Here is a 25,126-nt window from a genome sequence, read left to right as displayed (position 1 = left end):
TGTTTTATAACTACCAATTTGTACTTAATCCTTTCACCTATGTCACCCACCTCCCAATCCCACGCCTCTCTGGCAGCCAAAAGTCCGTTCTCTGTGTCTGTGAGTCCTGTTCCGTTTTGTTTATTCTGTTCTGTAGATTCCACATCCAAGTGAAACCATATGGTGTGGTATTTGTCCTTCTCAAGAGCCGGCAGCTTGAAAAGCCAGCAGACTGTCATGGACACCATGACCAAGGGCTCCAGGAGGTGGAAGGTTAGACCTGGGCTGGGAGTTCACAGCAGGAGGCGCAGTCTTGGAGGCTTCAGAGAAGGTTTACCGCCAACGGTTGGCCATAAAAGTTGCTGGCTCGGCCAGGTGAGCTTCCCTCCGCCGACATCTGCTGACAGGTCAAGTTGCACGAACGCCGTCTACTTGAGATTAAAGCCCAAACTGCATACTCCAAAGGGAGACCCTTGCGTTCTTCCTTCTTCCCTTCGTTCTTCCTTCTTTCCCTCTTATTTTCTTTATGATGCATTCATTTTTTATTTCGATTTTCCCCTTTATTTCAGAAGACACTTTCTTCTCCCTCCATCAGCAAACCACGCACCCCCACGCATTCCACTCGGGCCCCTCCCGTTCATCTCCGGGCGAACCGCTGGCTCAGCCCGGGGCTCCCATTCTCCGCCAGCCCTCACCCCACAGCCCACTTCAAGCTGCGGGAAAGCGCCTCCGCCCGCCATCCTCCACGTTCCCCAGCTGGGACGGCTGCACCCCAGCTTTAGCCTCCCCTGGGCGCTACCCCGCGCGGCCTCCCCGGCTTGGGGGCTTCCCCAGCCGCTCCTTCAGCGGCCGCTGCGCGGCTCCCCGGGTGGCCCGGCCTCCCCGGCGTCGCCCCGCCCCCGCCCAGCTCCGCCCCCGGCCGCTGCTCCCTGATTGGCTCCCCGCTCCCTCCTCCCGGGGCTTCTCTCCTCCCCGCGCCCAATGGGCAGCGCCACCTGGTCCCCAAATTCCCCCGAGGGCAGCGGGAAGCTCGCCTGCAACCCCCAGCGTCCTGGTGGCCAGGACGGCGGCGGCCGGGCGCACCGAAGGGAGGGGGCCGGGAGGACGCCGGAGGAGGAGCAAAGGTGTCGGCGAGAAAACTTGTGAAAGGAACAGGAAACCTGCCCGGGAGGCGACCGCTGCGGCCCCGAGGTGTCCGCGCGGCTGCGGCGTCGCTCCCCCACGCGCGAGGCAGGGCTGCCGAGCCGACCCCCGGGCGCCCCGGCCGTGCCCTCTGCAGCCGCTCCGGGCGCCGCCGCCGTGCGCTCCGCTCCGCTCCGCTCCTTGGAGAGGGCGGCGAGGGCGCCGAGAAGAGGAAGGACGTCTAACCCTGGAGCATGAAGCAGCATGTCTGATAAAATGTCCAGCTTCCTCTACATCGGGGACATCGTGTCCCTGTACGCGGAGGGCTCGGTGAACGGCTTCATCAGCACGCTGGGGTAAGCCGCTGGGCCGGGCTGGGCGGCGCGCGGTGCCGGGGCCCGGCCTCCGGGCTGGGTCGGCGCCCGCGGGCGGCGCGGTGGGTGCGCTCCGCTCGCCCGCGCGCAGGAAGCTGCCCCGAGTGGCAAGATAGTCTCTGCAAAACTTCGTAATCTCCCTACTTGGAGACGCTCCGAAAAGGAGGAAGTGATTCAGAAGCCCCGAGACAGGCCCGGCGAAGTCTTCGCTGGCTGCCTCTCCACGGGTTGTTTTGATTACAGTGTTGTTGTTTTTAACCCCCTTAAAGGTGAAACAACACACCTCCTCTCCCCATCTTTTCTCGCTACCGCTCTCTACCCCCTGTCTCTCCACACCCGGTTTGTAAAGAGCTGGCGATACAAGTCCGTGGCCTAGGTAGGACCTGGAAGACAGGCAAGCGAAGGGGTGAGCTCAAGTGTGGCTTTGCCCTGCGGGTGCAGCGGCCCATGTCCTCTGCGCTTAAGTAATTTCCTTTTGGCCCCGCCACACCGCCACACCGGGGCTCGCCCCGCCATCCGGGCAGCCTAAGGCCGCCCTCCGGGGCGCTGGGACCCTCAGAGGTCACGTTGGCCTGCGGGGTGCTAGAACTCAGACCTACTTTCTCCACTTCCCCGGGCTTGTCTCAATTGCAATGATGAAGCTCTCCTGGAACTCAGCTCAGTGCAATGCCCTTGAGATTCGAGTTGATTTATGAATGGGGTACATGTTAAAACAGCATGCTAGTGGTTCAACAGGACTTTTTTTGATTACTAGTATTTTTACGGTCTTGATTGAGAATACCAGGTCGCAGTTCAAGTGCACACTGCCACCTATTTGGTGAGCATGTATTTAGTTGTTACTGCATGGTCTCAGCAGGCAGACTGCTGAGTTCAGAGAATTCAGGCTGCGGAACTGGTGTTTCTACTCGGTCACTCACTGTTTTCTGCAGTGAGGTTTTAGCAGACGTGACTTAACATGCAGTGCCCCGGAGTGTGACTTCCAGCCCTGTGATAACGGAGTGGTGCCTACTCTGCAGGGGGCGTGGAAGTCACGAGAACTTCCAGTGTCTGTTATGTGTGCGCCCACCTCTCCCCATGGGTGAAAGAAGGAAGGGAGATTTAATTGAATCCCTTTAAGATCAGTGATATTTACTTGTCAAACAGAAGCGAGCGGGTAATGAAAAAGCCTTGCCAGTGCTTATGCTGGGTTTGTAAGTCTTGAGCTACCATTTGTTTCTGGGAGAATTCACAGTGTTAGTTCAGATTTTTGGGGGGCACCCAACAGCATTTTGCCAATGAACTTTGCTGCATTTCACACTTAGCCTCGGTAGACTCCATACCTGTGGCAGTTAAGCAGGGAGTGCTCCAGGGTCTGGATGCTTGGGGTCCAATCCTGGCTTTTCCACTTGTGACCCTTTTCACCCCAAGGAAGTTACGCAATGGCTGTTTATCAGTTTCCTCATTTTTGGAAAAAAAAAAAAGCAAAACAACAAAAACCCACAAGAATAATGGTTTCTGTCTCAGAGGGTATGGTGAGGAAGAAGTTAATATATGTAAAGTGCTTGGCATGATATCTGTCAATGAATAAACACATAAAAAGTGTTAACTATTGTAACCATGAGCAATGGTTACAGTTGTGGACAAAATAATAAAAAGGGTTAGGAGTAAAGTGCACAGTCTGGACAAACAAAAAGTCATGTTTTATAGTGTATGGGTAGCTATTGGCACAGAGGGCTTTTGATGGGAAGACAGGAAGGTACAACTTTAGCCGTTGTGGAGTCTCCCCCTCTCATTTTAGAGAGATAGGAGCTGAGGGCAAGAGAAATAAACAGAATACATTAATGCCACAGCTGGAATTGGAACCTTGTCTCCAGACTCCCACTCAAGAGCTCGTTTCTTTGGTTGCACGTCATAATCTTTAAGCCTTGAGTAAAAAATTAACTTGACCTTTCATTTAGTATATACGTTTGTATAAATGTTGCTTATTTGTGTCCAGTAGCTCTTGCTGGTGTTTTGAAAACTTAAGTTTCCTTACAGTCTGTTTGTGCAGTATTGTTTTCTGTTAACGAACCGGGTCTTGAGGTTGCTATAAGACCTTTGTGCAGCTGATTCGAAGTTGAGGATCTTTAGAAATGCTGGCTTTGGTGAAGCTTGGTGTTTTGATTGGGTATTATTTATTTATTTATTTTAACCTTGTGAAACTCATCGTCCTTTTAGGAGTTATAATCTTTTAGGAGTGATAAAGCCCCAGGAACTGGTGTGCATGCCACATGATGTTTTCTAGGCAGAGTAGCATCATCTATTTTATTCACTTAGAACACAATTGGTAGAGATGTATTTTTGCAAGTTGATTTTAGGGCTATGAAATCAAAGGGACATGGGAGTTATGGTTTTTTATTATATCACTGTAGAGTCATTATTTATACACATTCTGTGTCAAAGACAGAGTTTATGCCTCTAGTTGAACTTTCTTGCTCTTTTATTAGGTGAAGATCTTATTCTAGGCCTGTTGCTAATTAGCCACATGACCTTGTTCATGTCATATTCTCTTTTTGTGTCAGCTGTGCCCATCCCCCTGGGGTATTATACTAGTAAAATTGAATAAAAGAGACAGAAATGAGAGTCCATTATTTTTGGAAAGTGCTAGGAAAATCCATATTATCCTGTCTAATAAAGAGGGAATATGCTAATTGACCATCACACCCTCACAAAATGGTGGCACCCACAGGCAATAAGGAGGGAATATGCTAATTGACTGCCACACATTCAAAGATGGAGGCCCTCACAGACACAAGATGGCAGTGCCCAGTACCCTCAGCCCCACAAGGGTGGCAGGTGTGCAGCACAGCTGGGCCTGCCCCCAATCAGGTCCAGCTGCTCTGAATACCTGCCTCCGGAGTCCCACAATCCCCTTAGCCCCCCAGCCGCCCAGGGTTGGTCGAGGCTTGCACTGCTGGCAGTGGCAGCAGCAGAGGTGTGATGGGGGTGTCACCTTCCCCTAATCTCTGGGTCACCTCACACCCCTGAAAGCTCCTGGACTGTGAGAAGGGGCAGGCCAGGCTGAGGCCCCCTTCCCCCATTGCATTTATTTTCATGCATCGGGTCTCTAGAGCTTATATATTTGTGGCCATTAAATTTATTCAAAAGATGTGTGGATTGTTAAAGTGAATCAGGACCTGGATTGGAGACATTGGCATTGTATTTAGTCAAAATACTTTGTTCCCCTTAATATTAAAAACTCAATGGCAGAGCTAAAAATTAGGCTTAAAGTTTCTGATTTCTATTTTAGCTCTTTTGACAGCAACAGGATGTTTGTTTGTTTTTAATTTAACTTAGGAGAGTGGTTAATAAGAACTGAGTTTACACATCATTTTGAGGAAATTAATAATGCTTGTCTGCAAATTTGCCTGATTTTTAACATTAAAGATATAAATAAATTTGGGAGGATACACATTATTATTTAGCTTTGGGAATTTTTGCAACTAGTAACACATTTTTTCAGTTGAAGAAAATCACCAAGTTGCACTACATTAGAGTTTATCAGGCCCTTTTTTAGAGGCACTTCCAACTGGAAATGTGGAGGGATTTTCTTAGGCTCTGTGACACAGCTTGTAAGTGTGTATCCCAGTATGTGAGAAATTAGAATGCCTCAGTTGTGAAGATTTGCATTTTCCCTTTTTTCTCTAGTTATTCTTTAACCAGGGTTTACCTGATATTTCTGAATACTGAATTGTTTGTTGCAAACTGAAGTATTCTTTCCCCAGTTTGTGTAGGTGCAAAGGGGACCTGCTATGTATTTTCCAACTTAAATTTTCATCTAAACATCATTTTGGAAACACATTGACTTCAGGAAAACTGCTTTAAACCTTATTGAGTGAAGATGGTACATATTTTAAATAAATGAATTTTTGCTACTGGTGCATTTTAGGGCTATAGTTCGTATTTTAAAAATGAAGGAGGGAATTTCAGAATGCGTGGTACCATCTCAAATACAGTATTAAATTGTCCCTTTCCCCTTCCTCCCTTTTCTTTACACTGAAGTTTTCTTCTCTGGATGTTGCCACATCAGATACTTCATATTTCTGGGTACCTCAAGTTGATCAATGATTAGGTACCACATGGTGGGAATGAGCATAGCAGAATTCCCAGAATGGGTAGGATAGTAAAAGCAGGGAAAGGTAATGAATTCCTCCATTGTCTTTTCTCTGCATGGCTGACAGATTAGTAAATGACAAGTGTGCATATATGTATTGGTGTGTGTGTGTGTGTGTGCATGTGTGTGCGCACGTAGATCTCAGGAACTATTAAGAATCAACACCTACTAGTTAAGGTCTCAGAAAATTGTCAGGTGACCACACATTGAGACAGTGACTGCAATAGCCCCATGAGGTATAAGAAGGCTTTGGTTAACTGCATATTACAATAGGGATGCCATCCTATATAATAAAGAGGTAATATGTAAATTTCAAATACAGTATTAATTGTTCCTTTCCCCTTTCTCCCTTTTCTTTACACTGAGATTTTCTTCTATGATTGTTGCCACATCAGATACTTCATATTTCGTAAAATTCTAAAAATTGACCCTCACATCACAAGATGGCCACCCATACATTGTCACAAGTTGTCCAGGCCTGCAAGGGTGGGCAGTTGGGTGACCAGTCATGCAGGGAGGGCAGTTGGGGGCTATTGGGCTGGCAGGGGAGTAGTTAGGTGTCAATCAGGCCAGTATGGGAGCGGTTAAAGGGGCAATCAGGCTGGCAGAGAGAAGTAGTTAGGGCAATCAGGCAGGCAAGCAGGCAAGTTGTTAGGAGCCAGCAGTCTTGAATTGTGAGAGGGATGTCCAACTGCCGGTTTAGGCCTGATCCCTGTCAGTCGAACATCCCCCCAAGGGGTCCCAGATTGGAGAAGGTGCAGGCTGGGCTGGGGCCTCTAGTAAAGATTATAATGGAGCTGAAAATTTTCTGTCACCTAGTGACGTCTTAATCATGGTAGCATCTATATATAGAAAAGCCTAAGCGACCTAGTCATCACTGGCCAACTGGTCACTATGATGGAGCTGCCCCCTCGTGGTCAGTGTGCTTCCAGAGCCAACCTCCTGTGGTTCTTCCCTCTGGCCAGCCAGTCCTGATCCGCTCCAATCAGCCCTGATTGATTGTGGGCTAGGCGAAAGGACCCCACCTGTGCACGAATTTGTGCACCGGGCCTCCATTCTTAACATAAAACATTACTCACATGTTTGTGGTGATGCTGGTGAGCCAATCCTACTGCACAGTCAGTTGTATAACAGTGTAATACCATACATACAAAGATAGGAGTAGGATAGACATCTGGTTTGTGTAAGTGCAGTCCATGATGTTTGCCTTAGGAAATCACCTGAGGACACATTTCTCAGAAAGTATCCCTGTCCATAGGAGGCACATGACTACGGTCTCTTAGCCAGAGAGATCAGGGCTCTCATTATTACTTCCTGCTTGATTTTGGCCAATTCAGTGAACTTTTCAGTTCCTTTGTTTCCATGTCAAAGGTGGACATCAGGTAGTGTGATGGTGGGTCACAGTTTATAATTCTGACTTCCTTTGATGAACAAAACTGTGTAAATGCTTACATTTATTCTCAATTATAGTTCCTTGAATTTCCTTGCCTGATCTTTTTCCTGCTTACACTTGAAAAAAAAAATTAAATGCTTACAGACTTGATTTATTATATTTTCTTTGTTTTAGTCAATTATGCTGTTGTTATAGTTTTAAAGACCTTTTATTAGGATTGTTTGATTAGTGGAAGTCATAGACGAATCAAGGAATGGTTATAGACAAATTATTTTTGCGTAATTTGTAAGTTATCTTTAGTATCTTCCAAATAGAACCCTTCCAAGGAACAGCCACCATTTCCTGCTACACTAGGTATGTAAACTTAGCTTTGTTTTGACTAAGGCCGTGGTTGGCAAATTGCGGTTCGTGAGCCACATGCGGCTCTTTGGCTCCTTGATTGTGGCTCTTCCATAAAATACCATGGCCTCAGTGAGTCTATTTTGAAGAAGTGGCATTAGAAGAAGTTTAGGTTTAAAAAATGTGGCTCTCAAAAGAAATTTCAATCGTTGTACTGTTTATATTTGGCACTTTTGACTAATGAGTTTGCTGACTCCTGTTCTAAGGCATATGTTATTATGATAAAAATATCTAAAAATCCAATGGACCTTTGCATGTGTGCTTAGTGGGGAGGAAGAATACTGAGTTGCTTTGGAGGTCTAAGGGTCAGTAGTGTTGTGTTATGGAACCTGAAATCAACTTGAATACAAAGAGAGTTTCTGAAATGGTGAACAAAAAGTCTATTTTAAGCTGAAAAGGATGGCTATTTCTTAAACTTAGAAGTCATCCCATAAATAACATTGCCGCGTTTAGACCCTTTCTTAGAGAGCTCAATCAGGTAAACCAGTGTTTCCCAAACTTCTCTCATGATGAGAATCACCTGGTGGAGTTGTTAAAATACAGATTCCTGAATCCCGACTAAGAAGTGCTAAACTAGAATTTTTGGGAATATATATAATAGGTAAAATTGTATACTTAACTTAGTGCTCTGTCTTAGAGATATACAATTTGGGAAACACTGAAACAATCCTCCCTCTTCAGGTAACCCTGATTCTTGGCTTTGGTGGAATAGAATTCAGGGACATCTGCTTGGCCTCATTCTAAGTTTAACTGGAGCTTTTTTTTTTTTTTTTTTTTTTTTTTATTTCCTTCACAGGTAACAATTTTGGTAACCACATTTTCCCTTTGGAACTGTTCTAATACAGATAGTATGTAGATAACTTACAGAGTATAGACAGAATATCATAGATTCAAACTTTTAAATGAATTCTGGGCACAGGGTGTGTCTTCATATATAAATGTAAAAGAAGAAATAGCAGTGGACTTTCTGACAAATTTGGAGCATAAAAACTGGATCAACTTTATTATACTTTATATCAGAATTTAGTTAAGGAGTCACCAGGTTATAATCAAAGTCGTGAAACTTTGATGATCACTCATTCATTCATTTATTTAATGTATAAAACCAAGCCTCTCCAATTATTAATGCCTTTTCTGTGTGATTATCATTCTATTCCCATGCAGATTTGGATGAGGAAGTCTTTAATATATGCCTTTAGAAAACCATGATTCTAACTGAAATTATATAAAATAAGACACATGGAAAATAGGGAAAGGAAATCGAATTGTGTTGGCACTGCTTGGTAAATGGATGGGTGATTTTAATGTTTATAGCTTATATATTTCCTAGATTCTATATATGTTACTTGCACACCTATTACTTTTATAGTCAGGTAAGTTCACTAAAATGAAAATAATGTTTTTTAAGCATTCTTCAGTTTCTTATTACTGTTCATTGACAATATTTATTTTAAAAAGCACAAATAAAGCATTTCCCTGGTCATGGTCAGTGGAGGAAACCACAGACTAGGAAATTGCATGTTGCTGAAATAGATGGTCATATGTTTACCATGAAATATTTTTGTTCATGGTTATTATTGGTATTTTAAAATGTATTATGGAAAAATGTTTGCCTGCCCAGTAATGCTAAATAATTATGAATGGCTGATTTAACTTATACAGTAAATATATAGTCTAATTTTAGAAGAAGTCTGTTTACACATGTAAGAAGTGTGCACTTTAGCAAGGCTGACTCGGCCATTTTAGTAAGCTTCGTACTCACTATGATACTTTTATTGCCTGAGTCAGTTTCTATAGGTATTAGTTTGTGAGAGATTATTTTGTGTGTGTGTGTGTGTGTGTGTGTGTGTCTGTGTGTGAATGAAATCAGTTGATTAAATGCTTTTATTGAATGTCTTTGGAATGGATGGAGTAGCTCTTTCAAAATTTAAATCAAAGATTGGTTAACCATCGCTATTTTATAGTTTAACTAATGCACATCCACAGATCTCCAACCCTTAATTAAGAATAAGTTAAATTATTGACAGTGGACACATTTGACAAACTGCTTTAATCAAGTGATCAAGGTTAGGGTCACCAGCTAATATGTAATGAGAGGGGCCCTTCACCTTTGCAGTATTCTCCTCCAAAACACCTCCCTCCACTATAATTAGGAGGAAAAAAATCCAAATTGAGGGATGTTCTACAGAATACCTGACTAGTATTCTTCAAAATTTTCTAATTGATTTAAAAAGGTAAACAAAGAACAAAAACCAAAGACACAAAGCAAGGAAAGACTGAGACATTGCCACATTGTAGCCTCAGGAGAAGGGATGACTAAACACAATGTGGTTTGCTGACCTGGGTCCTGGACCTGAAAAAGGACGCCAGTGGGAAAACTGGAAATGCAAATAAAATCTGGAGTTTTGGTCCTACTACTGTGTGAATGTTCATTTTTTTAGTATTGATGTAATATGGTTATGTAAGACACTAACATTAGAGGAAACTGGGTGAAGGGGTGAAGTACATGGGAACTCTCAGTATTATTTTTGAAACTTCTCTAAAATTATTCCAAAATTAAAAAAAATTACTAACAAAAAGATTAAGTTAAATTATCAAGTTACTCACAAAAACTTTTAATCCTAAAATAAAAAATGTGTCTACACACATCATGAATCAAGCCCATGCAACTTTCCTGGTGACTTGGTCTATGCTGGAGCTTGCTGCAGATTGAATCATGAATTCAGTCAACCAATACTAAATGAGCTCTGACTATGTGCTGGGGGTATAGGATCAAGAGATGCCAGATATTAAGCTATATTAATTTATTATTTAAAAATATATTTTATTGATTTTTTTTTTTAGCAAGGGAGAGGGATAAACAGTTAGAAACATTAATGGGAGAGAAACATCGATCAGCTGCCTCCTGCACACCCCGTACTGGGAATGTGCCCACAACCAAGGTACATGCCCTTGACCCGAATCGAACCTGGGACCCTTTAGTCCGCAGACCAATGCTCTACCACATGTGTCAAACACAAGGCCCGCGGGCCAAATCCATCCCGCCAGGCCTTGCAATGTGGCCCGCACCTCGCTGTCATCACTGCACTCCGCTGCGTTTCCATCACAATGACAGTTTATGACTGTTCAGTAAACCATTTGGCCCGCGATTTAGGCTGGATTTTAGATTTTGGCCCCTTCTCTGATTGAGTTCGACACCCCTACTATCCACTGAGTAAATCAGTCAGGGCTATATTTAATTATTATCTCATAAATTCAAACTTCCTTGAGAATTTGTATGACATTGGCTAGGATCTATGAGAGACATGAGCATTTGATAACCTTTTTTGCCCCAATTATTGTAAATGTCACAAGATCAGGAACTGACTCTGTTTTTTTAATCCTTGTATTCCTGGTATGTGTAATAATTCCATAGTAGGTGTTTAAGAAATAATTGTGAAATCAATGTAGGAATTACTTAGTAATGGAGATAAGACTGGTATTGAAAAATCAAACATAAAGCATCCCCCCCCCCCCCCCAATGCCATAATGATTTTGAAAACAGTATAACAGGGAGTCAGAAGAGGATTCTTTCTCTTGGCCTAGTATCACCTGAAGAGGGCTTCAAGGAGGAGGTGGTGTTTGAGCTGAACTTTGAAGGACAGTCAGGATGGATAGTTGTCCCAAATCTATACTCGTACTTTGATCATATATTCTTTTTTTTTTTTAATATATTTTATTGATATTTTACAGAGAGGAAGAGAGGGATAGAGAGTTAGAAACATCGATGAGAGAGAATCATCGATCAGCTGCCTCTTGCACACCCCCTACTGGGGATGTGCCCGCAACTAAGGTACATGCCCTTGACCGGAATGGAACCTGGGACCTTTCAGTCCATAGGCCGATGCTCTATCCACTGAGCCAAACCGGTTTCGGCTGATCATATATTCTTGATACTTTTTTCTTTCACTGAAAGAAATTGAAGTTTTACTGTTCATTCTAATAGCTCCAAAAAAAGGAAGTTAACAATTTGGTATCATTGTAATATGTGAAGATAGAAGACAGTCTAAGAACGTATTTTATGCTTATTTACCAAACATGAGAACTTTGTTTGGTTCAGACCCTCTGAGTCTATTTAGATTGCCTTCATACCTTGTCATGAATACAAGTTTAGACCTGAGATAATGAGGACAGGACTGCAAAGCCTAGTCAAGAAGAAACTTGGCAATTATATGGGAGAATTTATGCAATGTTTCCATCTCCATTGGATATTTTCTTTTATTTTTTTCCTCCTTATTTCTGTCCATCCCCAGTGTTTCATAGTTACAATTCAAGTGTGTTATTGAGGTTCAGTCTCTTACTAAGAGGTTTTGAGCCACTTTTAAAAATGCCATCATAAAAATCTCTGTGGAAATTGCAGAACGCTGGACTTTTATTATGCTTTAATTATCCAAAGCAATTTCTCAACACAGTCCTGGAGAAAACAGAGGTTTCCAGTTAAGTAATTCCTGGATATCTAGCTCTACAAGACCTGTGGCAATGACTAATTATGAAACAGTCACTAATAGCAGACACTACCGCTCTCCACATAGTACCTCCTATTGAAAAGAGGTTTCTTCAGGTGATGTAGGGAATAATCTGGGTAACTAGAGCTAAATATGGGAGCCCAAACAAACAAACTCCAATGAAAAACAAAACTGGATTAAAATGTTGTCAGTTAACTTTTCTAGTAGCAAATCAGAGTGTATAATTTATAATGTGCTCTCCAACTCCTGTTTCAACTCACATTTAGTTCAAGTATTTGCAATCCTTGTATTGAATTATCTTGGAACTCTTGGAATGCAATCTATAAGTATCCCTTGCTGTCATCATTCTTATTATCTGATCTCCAAAGCCCATAGGGTTTGAAAGACGAAGGGTACTTATATATCACTTTGCCCACATGAATAAAGCTTAAGAATTGAAAGATTATATTGTATTAGAGGTAAGGCACTTTTGTTTGTAAGGAGCAGGAACCATCTATGGCTATCTTAAGCAAAGAAGGCAATTTCTGAGAAGGATATTGGAGGAGCTCAAAGAAATGGAATGATGAGCTCAACAACCGAGCATGAGGAAAGGCAGACACTCAGGGCTTCTGTGGGAATCTCAGAGCAGAACCATCTCTCTGATCCTTGCCATTTACATGACTCAAATACAGTATTTCCTATACTGGGAGTCTCTATTCTTCAATTTCAAATTACAGCGTGATAGAATTTAGCCTCATTTGGATTATTCACTCTTGTGTATGAAGGCAAGTCAAAATAGCAGATCCAATGATCAGGGAAGTCATTGTAAGCAGGGTTCTGATTTCTGTCTGCTTCTAAGGAAGTGTTTTATGGGGGAAAGAGAACAAAAAGGACCAGGGCATGAGCTTAGATGTCATTGCTTAATAGGGGTGTCGAACTCAATCAGAGAAGGGGCCGAAATCTAAAATCCAGCCTAAATCGCGGGCCGAATGGTTTACTGAACAGTCATAAACTGTCATTGTGATGGAAACGCAGCGGAGTGCAGTGATGACAGCGCGGTGCGGGCCACATTGCAAGGCCTGGCGGGATGGATTTGGCCCGCGGGCCTTGTGTTTGACACATGTGGCTTAGTAGATAATTTAATAGTAACTTCATAGTGTCTTTTAAAATAAATTGTGGTAAAATATGCATCATATATTTGTCATCTTAACCATTTTGAAGTGTAAAACTCATTGATATTAAGTACATTCACAATATTGGGAAACTTCCCCACTGTTCATTTCTAGAAAATTTTCATCATCTCAGACAGAAATTCTGTATCCTTGTGGCAATGACTCTCCATTTTCTCTCTCCTGTATTCACCCGCTTCGTAACTCCTAGTCTACTTTCTGTCTATGAATTTATCTATTCTAGGTGCCTTTTATAAACGGATTCACACAATATTTGACCTTTTGTGTCTGGCTTAATTTAACCTAATGTTTTCAAGAGTTACCTATGTTGTAGAATGTATCAGTAATCCATTCCTTTCATTGTTAAACTAGAGGCCCGGTGCACAAAATTTGTACATGGGGGGAAGGGTTGGTCCCTGAATCTGACCTGCACCCTCTCCAATCTGAGAGCCCGCAGGGGATGCCCTACTGACAGCTTAAGCCCACTCCCCATGGTTCTCTGCTCTCTGTGGACCTGCCTGTTGGATGCCACTGCAGGTCCTGGTATTTGCTTTCTGTGGGAGCCCTGCTGTCAGTGCTCTGAGAGGGGCCTGCGGACCGTTGAGGTCCATGTGCTCTAGTCATTCGGTGGGGAGCTGGCGTTCCATTGCTGACATGGCTGACTCTGATCCCTGCTACCCCGCTCCTCCATTGAGGGTAACTTCAATTATGGCAGCTGCATGGCCTTTGGGTAGATTGCCCTCTCCTCGGCTCACCAGGCCTGGCTGCTGCGCAGTCGCCCCGAGAAGCGGATTTCTGGGTTCCCAGGGAGAGCACCTCTGGGCACGGAGTTCGGAGGAAAAGCATTTTGCTCCACCTCCTCTTGGGGCTCCCAGGCCTGAGCTGAGCACCCGTCCTGCTCAGGGCTCGGAGGGGAGAGCCGCCCCAGGGAGTCCTCCTAGCTGGGTGTGAGAAACAAAACTGGAGCCCTTCCTTCCTTGAACCCTGTCATCTTCGGCATGTGAACGCATTTTATTTTATTTGATGCAGCCTCAAGTGCCTGGCCTTGTGCGGCACACAGCCATGCCCACCCGCTCCTGCCAGATGGTACCGTGAGAGTCCTGGCTAATTAGCATATTCCTTTCTTATTATACAGGATATTCCATTGTAAGGATATATTACATTGTGTTTATCCATTCACCAGTTGATAAACATTTTGAGTTGTTTCTACATTTTGACTATTATGGATAATGCTGTTATGAATATTTGTTTACAAGTTTCTGTGTGGACATATGTTCACAATTCTTTTGGGTATACCTAGCAGTGGAATTGCTGGTTCATAGGGTAACATATTTAACATTTTGCCTTAGCCTTTTCTATTCTACTTACCCTGCTTTACATTTTTTCACATCATCTTATTACATAAAATATACTTTACTGTTTATCACCTGCCTTCCTGGTTGGATGTAAGCTCTTTGAAGGCAGGGATTTTTTATTTTGTCACTGAGTGTCTCAAGGGCTTAGCTCCATAAATATTTATTGAATGAATATTTGGTTAATTAAAATATACCTATGCTCAGCCGAGACCGGTTTGGCTCAATGGATAGAGCGTCGGCTTGGGGACTGAAGGGTCCCGGGTTCGATTCCGGTCAAGGGCATGTACCTTGGTTGCTGGCATATCCCCAGTGGGAGGAATGCAAGAGGCAGCTGATCGATGACTCTCTCTCATTGATGTTTCTGACTCTCTATCTCTCTCCCTTCCTCTCTGTACAAAATCAATAAAATATATTAAAAAAAATATACTTATGCTCAAATCCCTAAGTAACTGTTAATATCATTTCCTCTCTGGAAAATAGCCAATGTAATTGTTAAATGTTTTGTGATTCCATGCTGGTAATTCTTTTGAAATGGATGAAGGTTGTCATTGGATTTATGCTAATAAGTACTTTAATAATAGGTACTTTAATAATCTCATATATCTGCACTTGCCCACCCCAACATCTGATAAAACAATCTGCAAAAAGATAATTATATATCTTTATTTAATGGTTTGTATGCTATAGCTACATTAAAGAAAAGTTAATATTTCTAAAAGTTTACCTTTGTTTTTACATGTGCAAAGAGTGAATTTGTAAGCATTTTATGAGACCATGTCTTAATTTAGATTGGCTCTTTTTCATGATGGGTAATAAATAATGCATTCATTACTTTAACTACTGTTGGCAGAAAAGTTTTTTTTTTTAAAACCATTTATTTATTTATTTATTTATTTATTTATTTATTTTTACATATTTTATTCATTTTTTTGCCCCCTCCCTCCCTCCCACGCATCCCCTCTCTCCCCAGAGTTTTATGTCCATTGGTTGTACTTATATGCATGTATACAAGTCCTTCGGTTGATGTATTATCTCCCCCAGATCCTCCTCCCCTCCCCGCTGAAATTTGACAATCTGCTTGTTGCTTTACTGTCTCTATATCTATCTTTTGGTTCATCAGTTTATAATGATCTTTATAATCCACAAATGAGTGAGGTCATGTGGTGTTTCTCTTTTATTGATTGGCTTATTTCGCTCAGCATGATGTTCTCCAATTCCATCCAGGTTGCTGCAAGTGATGAGAATTCCTTCTTTTTTATGGCAGCATAGTATTCCATTATGTAGATGTACCATAGTTTTTGGATCCAGTCATCTGCTGACGGGCACCTAGGCTGTTTCCAAATTCTGGCTATTGTAGATTGTGCTGCTATGAACATAGGGGTGCATATATCCTTTCTGATTGGTGTTTCTAGTTTTTTGGGATATATTCCTAGGAGTGGGATTACTGGATCAAATGGGAGTTCCATTTTCAGTTTTTTGAGGAAATTCCACACTGTTCTCCACAGTGGTTGCACCAGTCTGCATTCCCACCAGCAGTGCACGAGGGTTCCTTTTTCTCTGCAACCTCGTCAACACTTGTTGTTTGTTGACTTGTTGATGCTGGCCATTCTGACAGGTGTGAGATGGTACCGCATTGTTGTTTTGATTTGCATCTCTCGGATAATTAGTGACTTTGAGCATGTTTTCATGTGGCTTTTGGCCTTCCTTCTGTCTTCTTTTGAAAATATTCTATTTAGGTCCATTGCCCATTTCTTAATTGGATCATTCACCTTCCTTTTATTTAGTTGTATCAGCTGTCTGTAGATGTTGGAGATTAAACCTTTATCAGTGGTGTTATTTGCAAATATGTTCTCCCACACCATGGGCTTTCTTATTGTTTTGCTGATGGTTTCTTTTGCTGTAAAAAAGCTTTTTATTTTGATGTAGTCCCATTTGTTTATTTTCTCTTTCGCTTCCATTGCCCTAGGGGCAGTATCAGTGAAGAAGTTCTTTTGGCATACATCTGAGATTTTGCTGCCTGTGGCTGCTTCTAGTATTTTTATGGTTTCCCGTCTGATGTTTAAGTCCTGCATCCATTTTGAGTTTATTTTTGTGTATGGTGTAAGTTGGTGATCTAGTTTCATTCTTTTGCATGTGTCTGCCCAATTTTCCCAACACCATTTATTGAAGAAACTGTCTTGACTCCATTGTATATTCGTGCTTCCTTTGTCAAATATTAATTGAGCATAGTGATTTGGGTTGATATCTGGGTTCTCAATTCTATTCCATTGATCTATATGTCTGTTCTTGTGTTGGCAGAAAAGTTTAATTGGAAATAATTTGCTAATATAAAACCAGAAAGTAGTAAAAAATTACAGAATTTTAGAAAATACAAGAGGGCATAGGACAACTTGTAATTTTCATTTTTGAAATTTAGAAGTGTGTCTTTAAAGGTTAGGGCTATCCATATAGGTTGAAGAGAACAAGTGGTTAGTATTTTTGGTGTTTATGAATTTATATTCTATCTAAGTCTGCTATAATGTGCTTTACCTCAGGCTTATTCCAAAAGATACATGTTTGGTCTTTCTCTTTAAGAACTTGTAATGCTCTAGTGGTGGCAGTGTACAATGAGGACTTCTTTGACAGTATATTTGCATAGAGTACAGAGAATAAAATGAAAAATATAGGTATGTACAAATTATAAAATACTTTAAAAAACTAATATCATATTCCCTCTCGTTCTATTATAGCATGCTAAGATCTTCTATGATAGATATTTAAAAATGTAATATCTTTAGAAAAGTAACTTTGAGATGAAAGATACAAAATATCAGAGTTTTGTTTCATTTCTGTTAACATCCAGATTAATCCAGTTGAAGTGTGCCATTCCAGGTAAAGATAGTGACTTAAAAAAAAAATCTGTTGCCCAAATCTCCAAACACAGACCTATTAGGAATTCAAAGTAAGTTAATGATTTAAGGACTAGTTACTTGTGTTTGGCTAAAGTGTTCAAGGTCATTGCCAATATCAGGGACATAACTACTTAAACATTTGCATTTCAAGTAGATTTTTGCCTTTAATCTTACTTTCAAAGAGTGTAATTTCAGCCCTGGTTTGTTTAAAAACAAAACAAAACAAAACAAAACAAAACAAAACAGCGGGGAAGGTAAAGAAAGGAATTTTGTATTCAGGGCTATGTATAATACTTGTGGCTAGGAATGATATTGTGACACTTTAAGCCAAATCAAGACTTATTAATGAAAGTGTGTTTTAAAACTTTACAAAGTTAGTCCATCTCTAGGATTGTTAGCAAATGAGAAAGGGGTCTTTATTTATCTTACTTTCCTATTTACCTGGCAGGACTTAATAGAGGAGTTCCAATTCTGAATCCATGTGAAAAGTGAGCCTCCTTTCATGATCAGTATAAAAGAAGTAGTTGTTCAGGGTGAAACCAAGTGCTTATTTCTAAAGTTTTAGATGCTGGAGAATCACTCACAGTCTTTGAAAATATTTTACAGTTGGCCCTGGCCAGTTAGCTCAGTTGATTGGAGCATCCTCCCAAAAAGCCAAGGTTGAGGGTTTGATCCCTGATCAGGGCACATGCAAGAAACTACCCTGGGATGCATAAAAAAGTGGAACAACCAGTCAGTGTTTTTCTCTCTCTCCCTCTCCTCCTTCCTCTCTCTCCCTAAAATAAATAAAAAAAAATACTATAAAATTGCAAGTATGAAAACTCTTAATTGTTGGAGAATCTGAATAAAAATAAATTATGTAGAAGTTCTGAGAGGCAGTAATTGGCTTGGCAATAGATATCTCTAAAGTTATACTAGAAACATTTGCTAAAGAGTAGATCAACATTCACATTGCACATTTTCGCCCCCCCAAATGGAATTTATAATTAATACAAAAAACTTTAAAACAAAATAAAAACAAAACAGAAAAAAAAATACAGTAAACACTAAAGAATTAATATCAATTGCATCATTTAGTTTGGACCCTATTTGCTTTAGGAAAAAAAATGCATGTTAATTTCAATTTCTATATCTATAGTTAATCCTTCAAATTCATTTTCCCCCTTCTTCTGTACTAACAGAAGTACTTGAGTTGATGAATGCCCAGAATCCAAAACACATTTCCAGCCTCCCTTGCAGCCAGGTGTGGCTATGGACTATACTTCGTGGTCAGGCCTTATTTAAAAGAAACTTTTTACTGCCCTGCTGCCTTCCCTCGCCAGTTGTCCCCATTCAGCTATTTGTAATGTGGGCAGGGAAGAAGGTGTTTTGAACCATGTCTATGAGGCCAATCAGTTAGGAATAGCAGAGCATCAAGAAATGAAACTGCTCTCTGGACATCCTCAAATTCTGGCTCGAGTATATTCTAACAGAAGATGAAGCTACAATAGATTGGCAGATAAGGCCAGCTCATGTATTCCCCATTAAACAATGTGGACCCACTGAAGGATGGTGAAGCAGGACAATACCATAATCACGTTTTGCTCTAGGAAGATCAGACAGTGGTAAAAAGAAAGATTTCAGAAAAAGGCAGGAAATGGTAGGCCCGGGAGGAGTCAGATTGGTACTTGAAGGCAGCCTGAATCCAGCTGTAAGGGGGGGCGGGGGAAGAAAAGGAGCTGGTCATCAGAATCAGCAAAGGGACATAGTCTTTGCTTAGTGTCTCACAGACCGCAACAGATTTAAGAAAGAAAATATTCATTGTTACTCTTGAAGCTTCATTACTTTTAAAAATGGAACATATAGACTTGAAAGAAGTTTTTTCTTTTTTTATTTGTTTACATTTAGATAAAATGTCATTAAGCTCAGCATAACTTCCTGCTTTCCAGGGTTCTGAGAGAGAAGCCTCATCTAGTGCCATGCTCCCTTCCTCTACTCTCTGCTCCAGACACAAACGTCTGTTGTTTTTCTCTCTCTCATTGGACAGTTGTTCTGAGTTTTTCTGAGGCCTGTTTTCTGAGGCCTATTCACATGTGTTTTCCTCTGTGTGCTAGGTTTCCCCTCTCAATCTCCATACCTTTCACCTAACTTATATCTCTATGGCATTCAGAGTTCAGCTCTGTGACTCCCCTGCATGAATGTTTCCTGATCCCAGACTGTGTGAGCTCCCTTTGCTTTATATGTGCTCAGAGAGCACCATCTTTTCTTTCAGAAATTTTACCACAGTTGCTGTTTTAATTTTACTTCTATTTCTATGATTCTTGGATTGTATGTTTCTCCCACTGCACTTTAAACTCTGGAAGTGTAGTGACTGTGTTGTGTACAAATACGTCCCCAACGCATTGCAGATTATCACAGCAGTAGGTACTAAAGAGATATGTTGAATGAATGAGCGCCATTGTAGAACAATGGTTTGAGGATGGGTTTTTAATTCAAACAAACCTAGTTTCGAATTATAGCTCCACTCTTTCTCATGGTATGATTTTTGGAAGTTAATACTAAGAACCTCAATTTCCTTATCTGTAAAGTGGGATTATTCCCTAGTTTATATATTGCCAGGATTATTAATGGCAATTAACATATATAAAAACATAGCAAGCATCAGACACCTATGTGTTAAATAGTTGGAAGCCATTACTGTTCTTTTTTATTTTATGTTTTATTATTTTTAAATTTTTATTATTTATTTATCTATCTATCTATCTATCTATCTATCTATTTATTTATTTTTGCTGTCCCTTACTGCTATTCTTGTATGTTAAAAAAAAAAAAATCAGCATGAATCTCTTTGGAAGATTGGCTGGTTGCATATTGCATTCACATTAAAAGTTCCACTCTATTATGTTTATAAAATTTTGCAGTAATCCAGTTTTTAAGCTGGTATTTGTTTAATAGACTGTTCAAAGGCACAGTGTCTTAGCTGTTGTTTATTTTGATTTGGCTCTCCCCCCCTTCTTACTTTGATAATGCAGATGACTAAATTGCAGGCACTTGTTTTATCTTTTTAAAAAAATATATGTTATTGATTTTTTACAGAGAGGAAGAGAGAGGGATAGAGAGTTAGAAACATCAATGAGAGAGAATCATCGATCAGCTGCCTCTTGCACACCCCCTACTGGGGATGTGCCTGCAACCAAGGTACATGCCCTTGACGGGAATCAAACACTGGACCTTCCTCCGCAGGCTGATGCTCTATCCACTGAGCCAAACTGGTTTCGGCTGTTTTATCTTTTATTAGTGGTTTGGATGCTTGCTGTCTTTGGATGTAATACAAACACCCGGACCGTATCAACATTAGTAATAAGCGTAGAATTGTTTGGCACATGTAAACCATGTCTTCCTTGACTAGAATTTTCAAGTCTTGTTCTGTTTGAAAGCCAACGGTGTTATTTTAGTTGCTATTGTTCTTTCCTACTAGAACACTGAGGAAAAGAAAACAGTTTTGTTTTACTCATTGAGACAAAACGAAAATTGCTTTGGAGCCTTTAGAAGAGAGGATTTTCACAAGTTTCCTGTGGGCAGCTGCAGGTTCCTATTGGCCAAGAATTCCTGATGAACTTCTGTGACTGTCAGAGGGAGTAGCAAAAACATTTATTTAATTTGAATACTTAATTAATCAGTTTACAAATAAAGTTATCTAGGACAGTTTGTCATATTTTAAACAGTGACTAATCAAATTATGATGGCTACTTCTCTTGGGAATACTAATGATTTCTAGACAAAACCACAGGGATCTGAAAGGCAGAGAGAATGTATCTTATTTCTGCCTCTTAGATATACCCAATAATTATTCAGGTCCTACCTCTAGTCTTTAGTTATGCTATAAGAGGAGAGTTTACTATCTAATGGAATCTTAGTATGCATGTGTATAGATATATATATGAACTGTTGAAAAGTAAAGCATTAAAAACATGTAAAAAGAAAGCACCCTTGTTTGGAAATGTCTCCATGATGAGATATTTCCTCTCAGCTAACATAAATTCCTTGTGGTGCAGTTTATGTCAGTTTGCTATTTCTATTCATATTGGAGGAACTGGTAATGGATGAAAGCTTGAAAAGTTATGACAGCAGACGAGGACTGTTTCTTAATCAGGATGTTTTTTGGTTGCAAGAGAAAGAAAACCCACTGGAACAATTGTCAGCCGAAAGGAGAACTTGGCTATCGAGGCAGCTGAAAGTGTAGGCATCACATGGTCACAGACCCTCTTTCCTCATCCTGGATTCTGAGTTATCATTAGTATGGGTCCCAACCTCAGGCAGCCCTTATGCCCCGGTGGCAGCATGGTGGCTCTCAGCGTCAGCATTACTGACCCAGCTCCCCTTACACCCGGAGCTGAAAAGAGAGCGGCTCATTTCCCCAAACTCTACTCCCTCATCACTGTCGCCAGGACTGGGATAGCCTTATCTTTAGCCAAACACTGTGGCCAAGGTGTGAGATGCCCTGATGGCAGAGGTGAAGTCCTTGTGCTCTGAGTGGGAGAAGGAAGCCCTTCTCCACCCCCTGTCAGGGCTCTGTGGCCAGAAGGAAGGAAGGTAGTGGGAGCTGGAAAGGCCCAGACAACCCGTGGCCACGGCGGCCACAAAGGATTAACCCTCCGCCCTCACTGAGCCACGTTTTCTATCCTCACAACCCTGTTTACACCGTGACACCCCTCCTTTCTTTTGGAACTTATGTAACACCATTCTCCCTCCAGTTTACTACTTTGGGCTTTACACTAGCACGGTTTTCGGTGGAGTCCACTTTCTAAGGAAAAGGAGACTTTTCTGAGGACCTTTACATGCCACACAAAAGCCTTCCCAGCCCGGTCTGGTCTAAACTTTCCTTTGGCCTCAGCTCCCGCAGGAAAGGATTCTGAAGAAATCAAAGGTGGGAGTCACGATGAGGGGTCCAAAAGGGAAGGCACCCACTTACTGTACCTGCATGATCCCTCAGTAACGTTGATACAAATTACAAAAGGGAGGGGAGTTTGTGAAACAAACTTGATCAAAATGAGTACCTTGTTCATTAGCATCTGAACAACTGTGCTTTGATAAGTGTATCCCATCCATGAAAGTCTCTTCATTTCTCATAGCGAATTTGATTATAATTTTATTGTTTTTTTTAGTTTAGATAGCTTATCTCCTGTGTGGAATAATTGTACCTTATGTGTGCAGAATGTACAAGAATGAATTACTATGGTAGAGATGCGTGCAAAGCAGGTTGCACTATACGTAAATTTGAATGCACACATTTTAAAACTAAAAATCATTAATTTAGATCTCAAACATTAGAAAATGTCGCTAAGATGGTTGTAATTAAAAAATTTCCCAATGAAACAAATATATTTTGTACTAGAGTGAGATCTGAATTACAATGCTTGGTTAGTATGTAAGATTTGAAATGAGACCTTTATGTAGCCGCTTATAAGAGGCACAGTAAAGTTTTTTAACTCTTAGAATCAGTGTCAACTCCTTCCCCTCCCAGCTTCCTTTTCCCTCTCCCCATATTAAATATTTAAAACTTGGGTTCATTTTGAACTAGTGGTAGTTAAGATATGACTATCTATAAATCATTTAATTTCAAGGTTGAAGTCAAATCATTGAGTAAGTAGATGTGCAATAATGAGTTTTTAAAGGCAATGTGGATTTTGGAAAGAACTGTTTAATTGCGGAGGTTTGAATAGTGTTCTACCTTGAAAAGTTTCTGAGAATTTAGGCAAATCATTTAATCTCTGAATTCAGTTCCCCGTCTTTACACTGGGAGTACGAATACTACTTATCTTCTGTTCATGGTCTTTTGGGTGCATGACATGACATTGTACCTGTGGCAGTATTTGGGCAGCTATCCTGGCATTGGCTAGATATTCTAAAAATTAATATTAGCTTTTTTTTTTCTTCTTAATGATAAAATTTCAAGGAGGTAACTTAAATCTCTTTATTAACAAGAGTTGAAACACAGTTTAATATCATTGGCTTATTTTTCCAGATTTGCTATAATTTGAAAAGCAAGAATGTTTTCTCCATAGCACTGATGCTAATAAAAAGAAAATGTTGAATTATTTACATGACCTAGTATTTCCTTGATTTTATTTTCTGTTTATAGATGAAGGTCCATATTTGGAAAATAGAAATAATTTACATTAGTTATATGCATAATTAAATACCTTGTTTTAGGCAGTGGTTTAAAACTACACTAAAAATATTATCTGGTTATAATTCAATGGATCAATATGGTTTTCAGAGGGTCATTAAGGTAGCCTACCTTAGTACTTTTTAAAAAAAACTTGAGACACGAGGGATGAAACATGGATTTAAAACTTGATTGTTAAAAAAAAATCTGCTCAAGCTGTTTTATGAACTCCAGCACTCTGGGAAGTTTAAAGGGTGATGTAATAAGCACAGTTATTTGTCTAAATAAAAAAAAAAAATCATAAATGAAAGGAAATATAACATTAGGTGAATGAAAAATAAAACATTTGCTATCATAGCCTTTACCCCATTCTGTTTTTAAATTCCAAACTCTCTGAAGAAAACTGTTAGCTGCTTGGCAGTTCTTTGGGCCACATTTGGAATGCTTGTGCGCCTGGCCTGCTGACAGCCCCTGGACAGCCAAGTTCTTGGAATTGAGATTTGGGACTGTTAGGGAAGAGGCTTTTGATTGGTATGTGAAAGGAAGGGAGGACTGACAATCCCTGGGGCGCTGATTTGAGAAGAGAAGAATAGAATGGATGCAGAAAAAATGGGAAGTCCTTATCTTCCCACTTTTTTTTTTTTTTTTTTTTTTTTATATTCAGAGAGAATTTAGTGGTTTAGAATGTAGAATAAAGCAGGTAATTAAAGAGAGGCCATTTCACAAATTAAACATTGAAATACAGGGCACTTCAGGGGAAAAAAGAACCATAAGGATTTTTGGAGGCCATTACCTGTAGGAACTATCTATAAAATTACTTTGGGGAGGAAACGGAAAAAGAAGCAGGGTGTTTCTCTCAGTAATAATAACTCTCAGCCCAGAGTGGATCCTGTGCCTTTCAGGGACCTGCTTCACACTGGACAAAAGCAAGGGCCACGTGTAATCATCAAGGTTTTTCTTTTTTTTTTTGTATATATTTCTTTTTATGGGTTAGGATAATTTCTACTTATCCTGGCAGCTGACACCATCAGCCTGCCTGGATATGGCCTTTCAGTGAGTGACAAAGCCCTAGTGTACCATCCAGAAACAACACACAGTTGAACTGTTTGTCTTCTAAGGAATGTATTTTCCCCCATGTAATGTGTTATTATGAACAGTGTTATTACTTACTTAATGCAGAGCTAAAAGGACTTAAAAAAAAAAAAAACAACAACCCACAAAAACCAAAAAACAAAAACAGCTGAGCCCTAGCTGGTTTGGCTCAGTGGATAAAGTGTTGGCCTGCGGCCTGAAGGGTCCCAGGTTTGATTCCCGTCAAGGGCACATGCTTGGGTTGCGGGCTCGATCCTCCCATGAGGCGCATGCAGGAGGCAGCCAATCAATGATTCTTTCTCTTGTTGATGTTTCTAGCTCTCTCTCCCTCTCCCTTCCTCTCCGAAATCAATAAAAATACATTTTAAAAAGAAAACTGAACGTTGTATTGTTTTATGGGAGAGGCAAGTGCATTAGTCTACATTAGGTCATTACAGCTTGTCCCCTATGATAGGGTAACTGGGGAGGTCTGTCTTTTTCTTCTCGATTAGAAGTTTGGTTGGAAATCATCAGTTAGGCAAGATGACTAGACCCTAAAAACAGTTGCTTAAAAAGACAGTTTAAAAAAATGCATTGGAAAATCTACCT

The 25,126-nt window shown here is 40.7% G+C and overlaps 1 protein-coding gene across 8 annotated transcripts in view; it reads left to right on the top strand.

Moving 5' to 3' along the window:
* Positions 1-967: 967 nt before the first annotated feature.
* Positions 968-25,126, top strand: part of ITPR2 (inositol 1,4,5-trisphosphate receptor type 2) — a 424,574-nt gene continuing 400,415 nt past the window's right edge. For 3 of the 8 annotated variants that reach the window (XM_045587856.1, XM_045587858.1, XM_045587859.1), the window contains exon 1: positions 970-1,457. In XM_045587856.1, coding sequence (XP_045443812.1) covers positions 1,366-1,457 — 92 coding nt within the window. In that variant the 5' untranslated portion in view covers positions 970-1,365. Of the gene's footprint in view, positions 1,458-25,126 lie in introns of all 8 variants that reach the window. The other 5 variants (XM_036459157.2, XM_045587857.1, XM_045587855.1 and 2 more) reach the window with 3 other exon arrangements.

Source organism: Pipistrellus kuhlii, unplaced genomic scaffold, assembly GCF_014108245.1.
Source record: "Pipistrellus kuhlii isolate mPipKuh1 unplaced genomic scaffold, mPipKuh1.p scaffold_m20_p_3, whole genome shotgun sequence".
In the NCBI taxonomy this organism is placed as follows: Eukaryota; Metazoa; Chordata; class Mammalia; order Chiroptera; family Vespertilionidae; genus Pipistrellus; species Pipistrellus kuhlii.
This window is presented reverse-complemented; position numbering and strand designations above follow the sequence as displayed.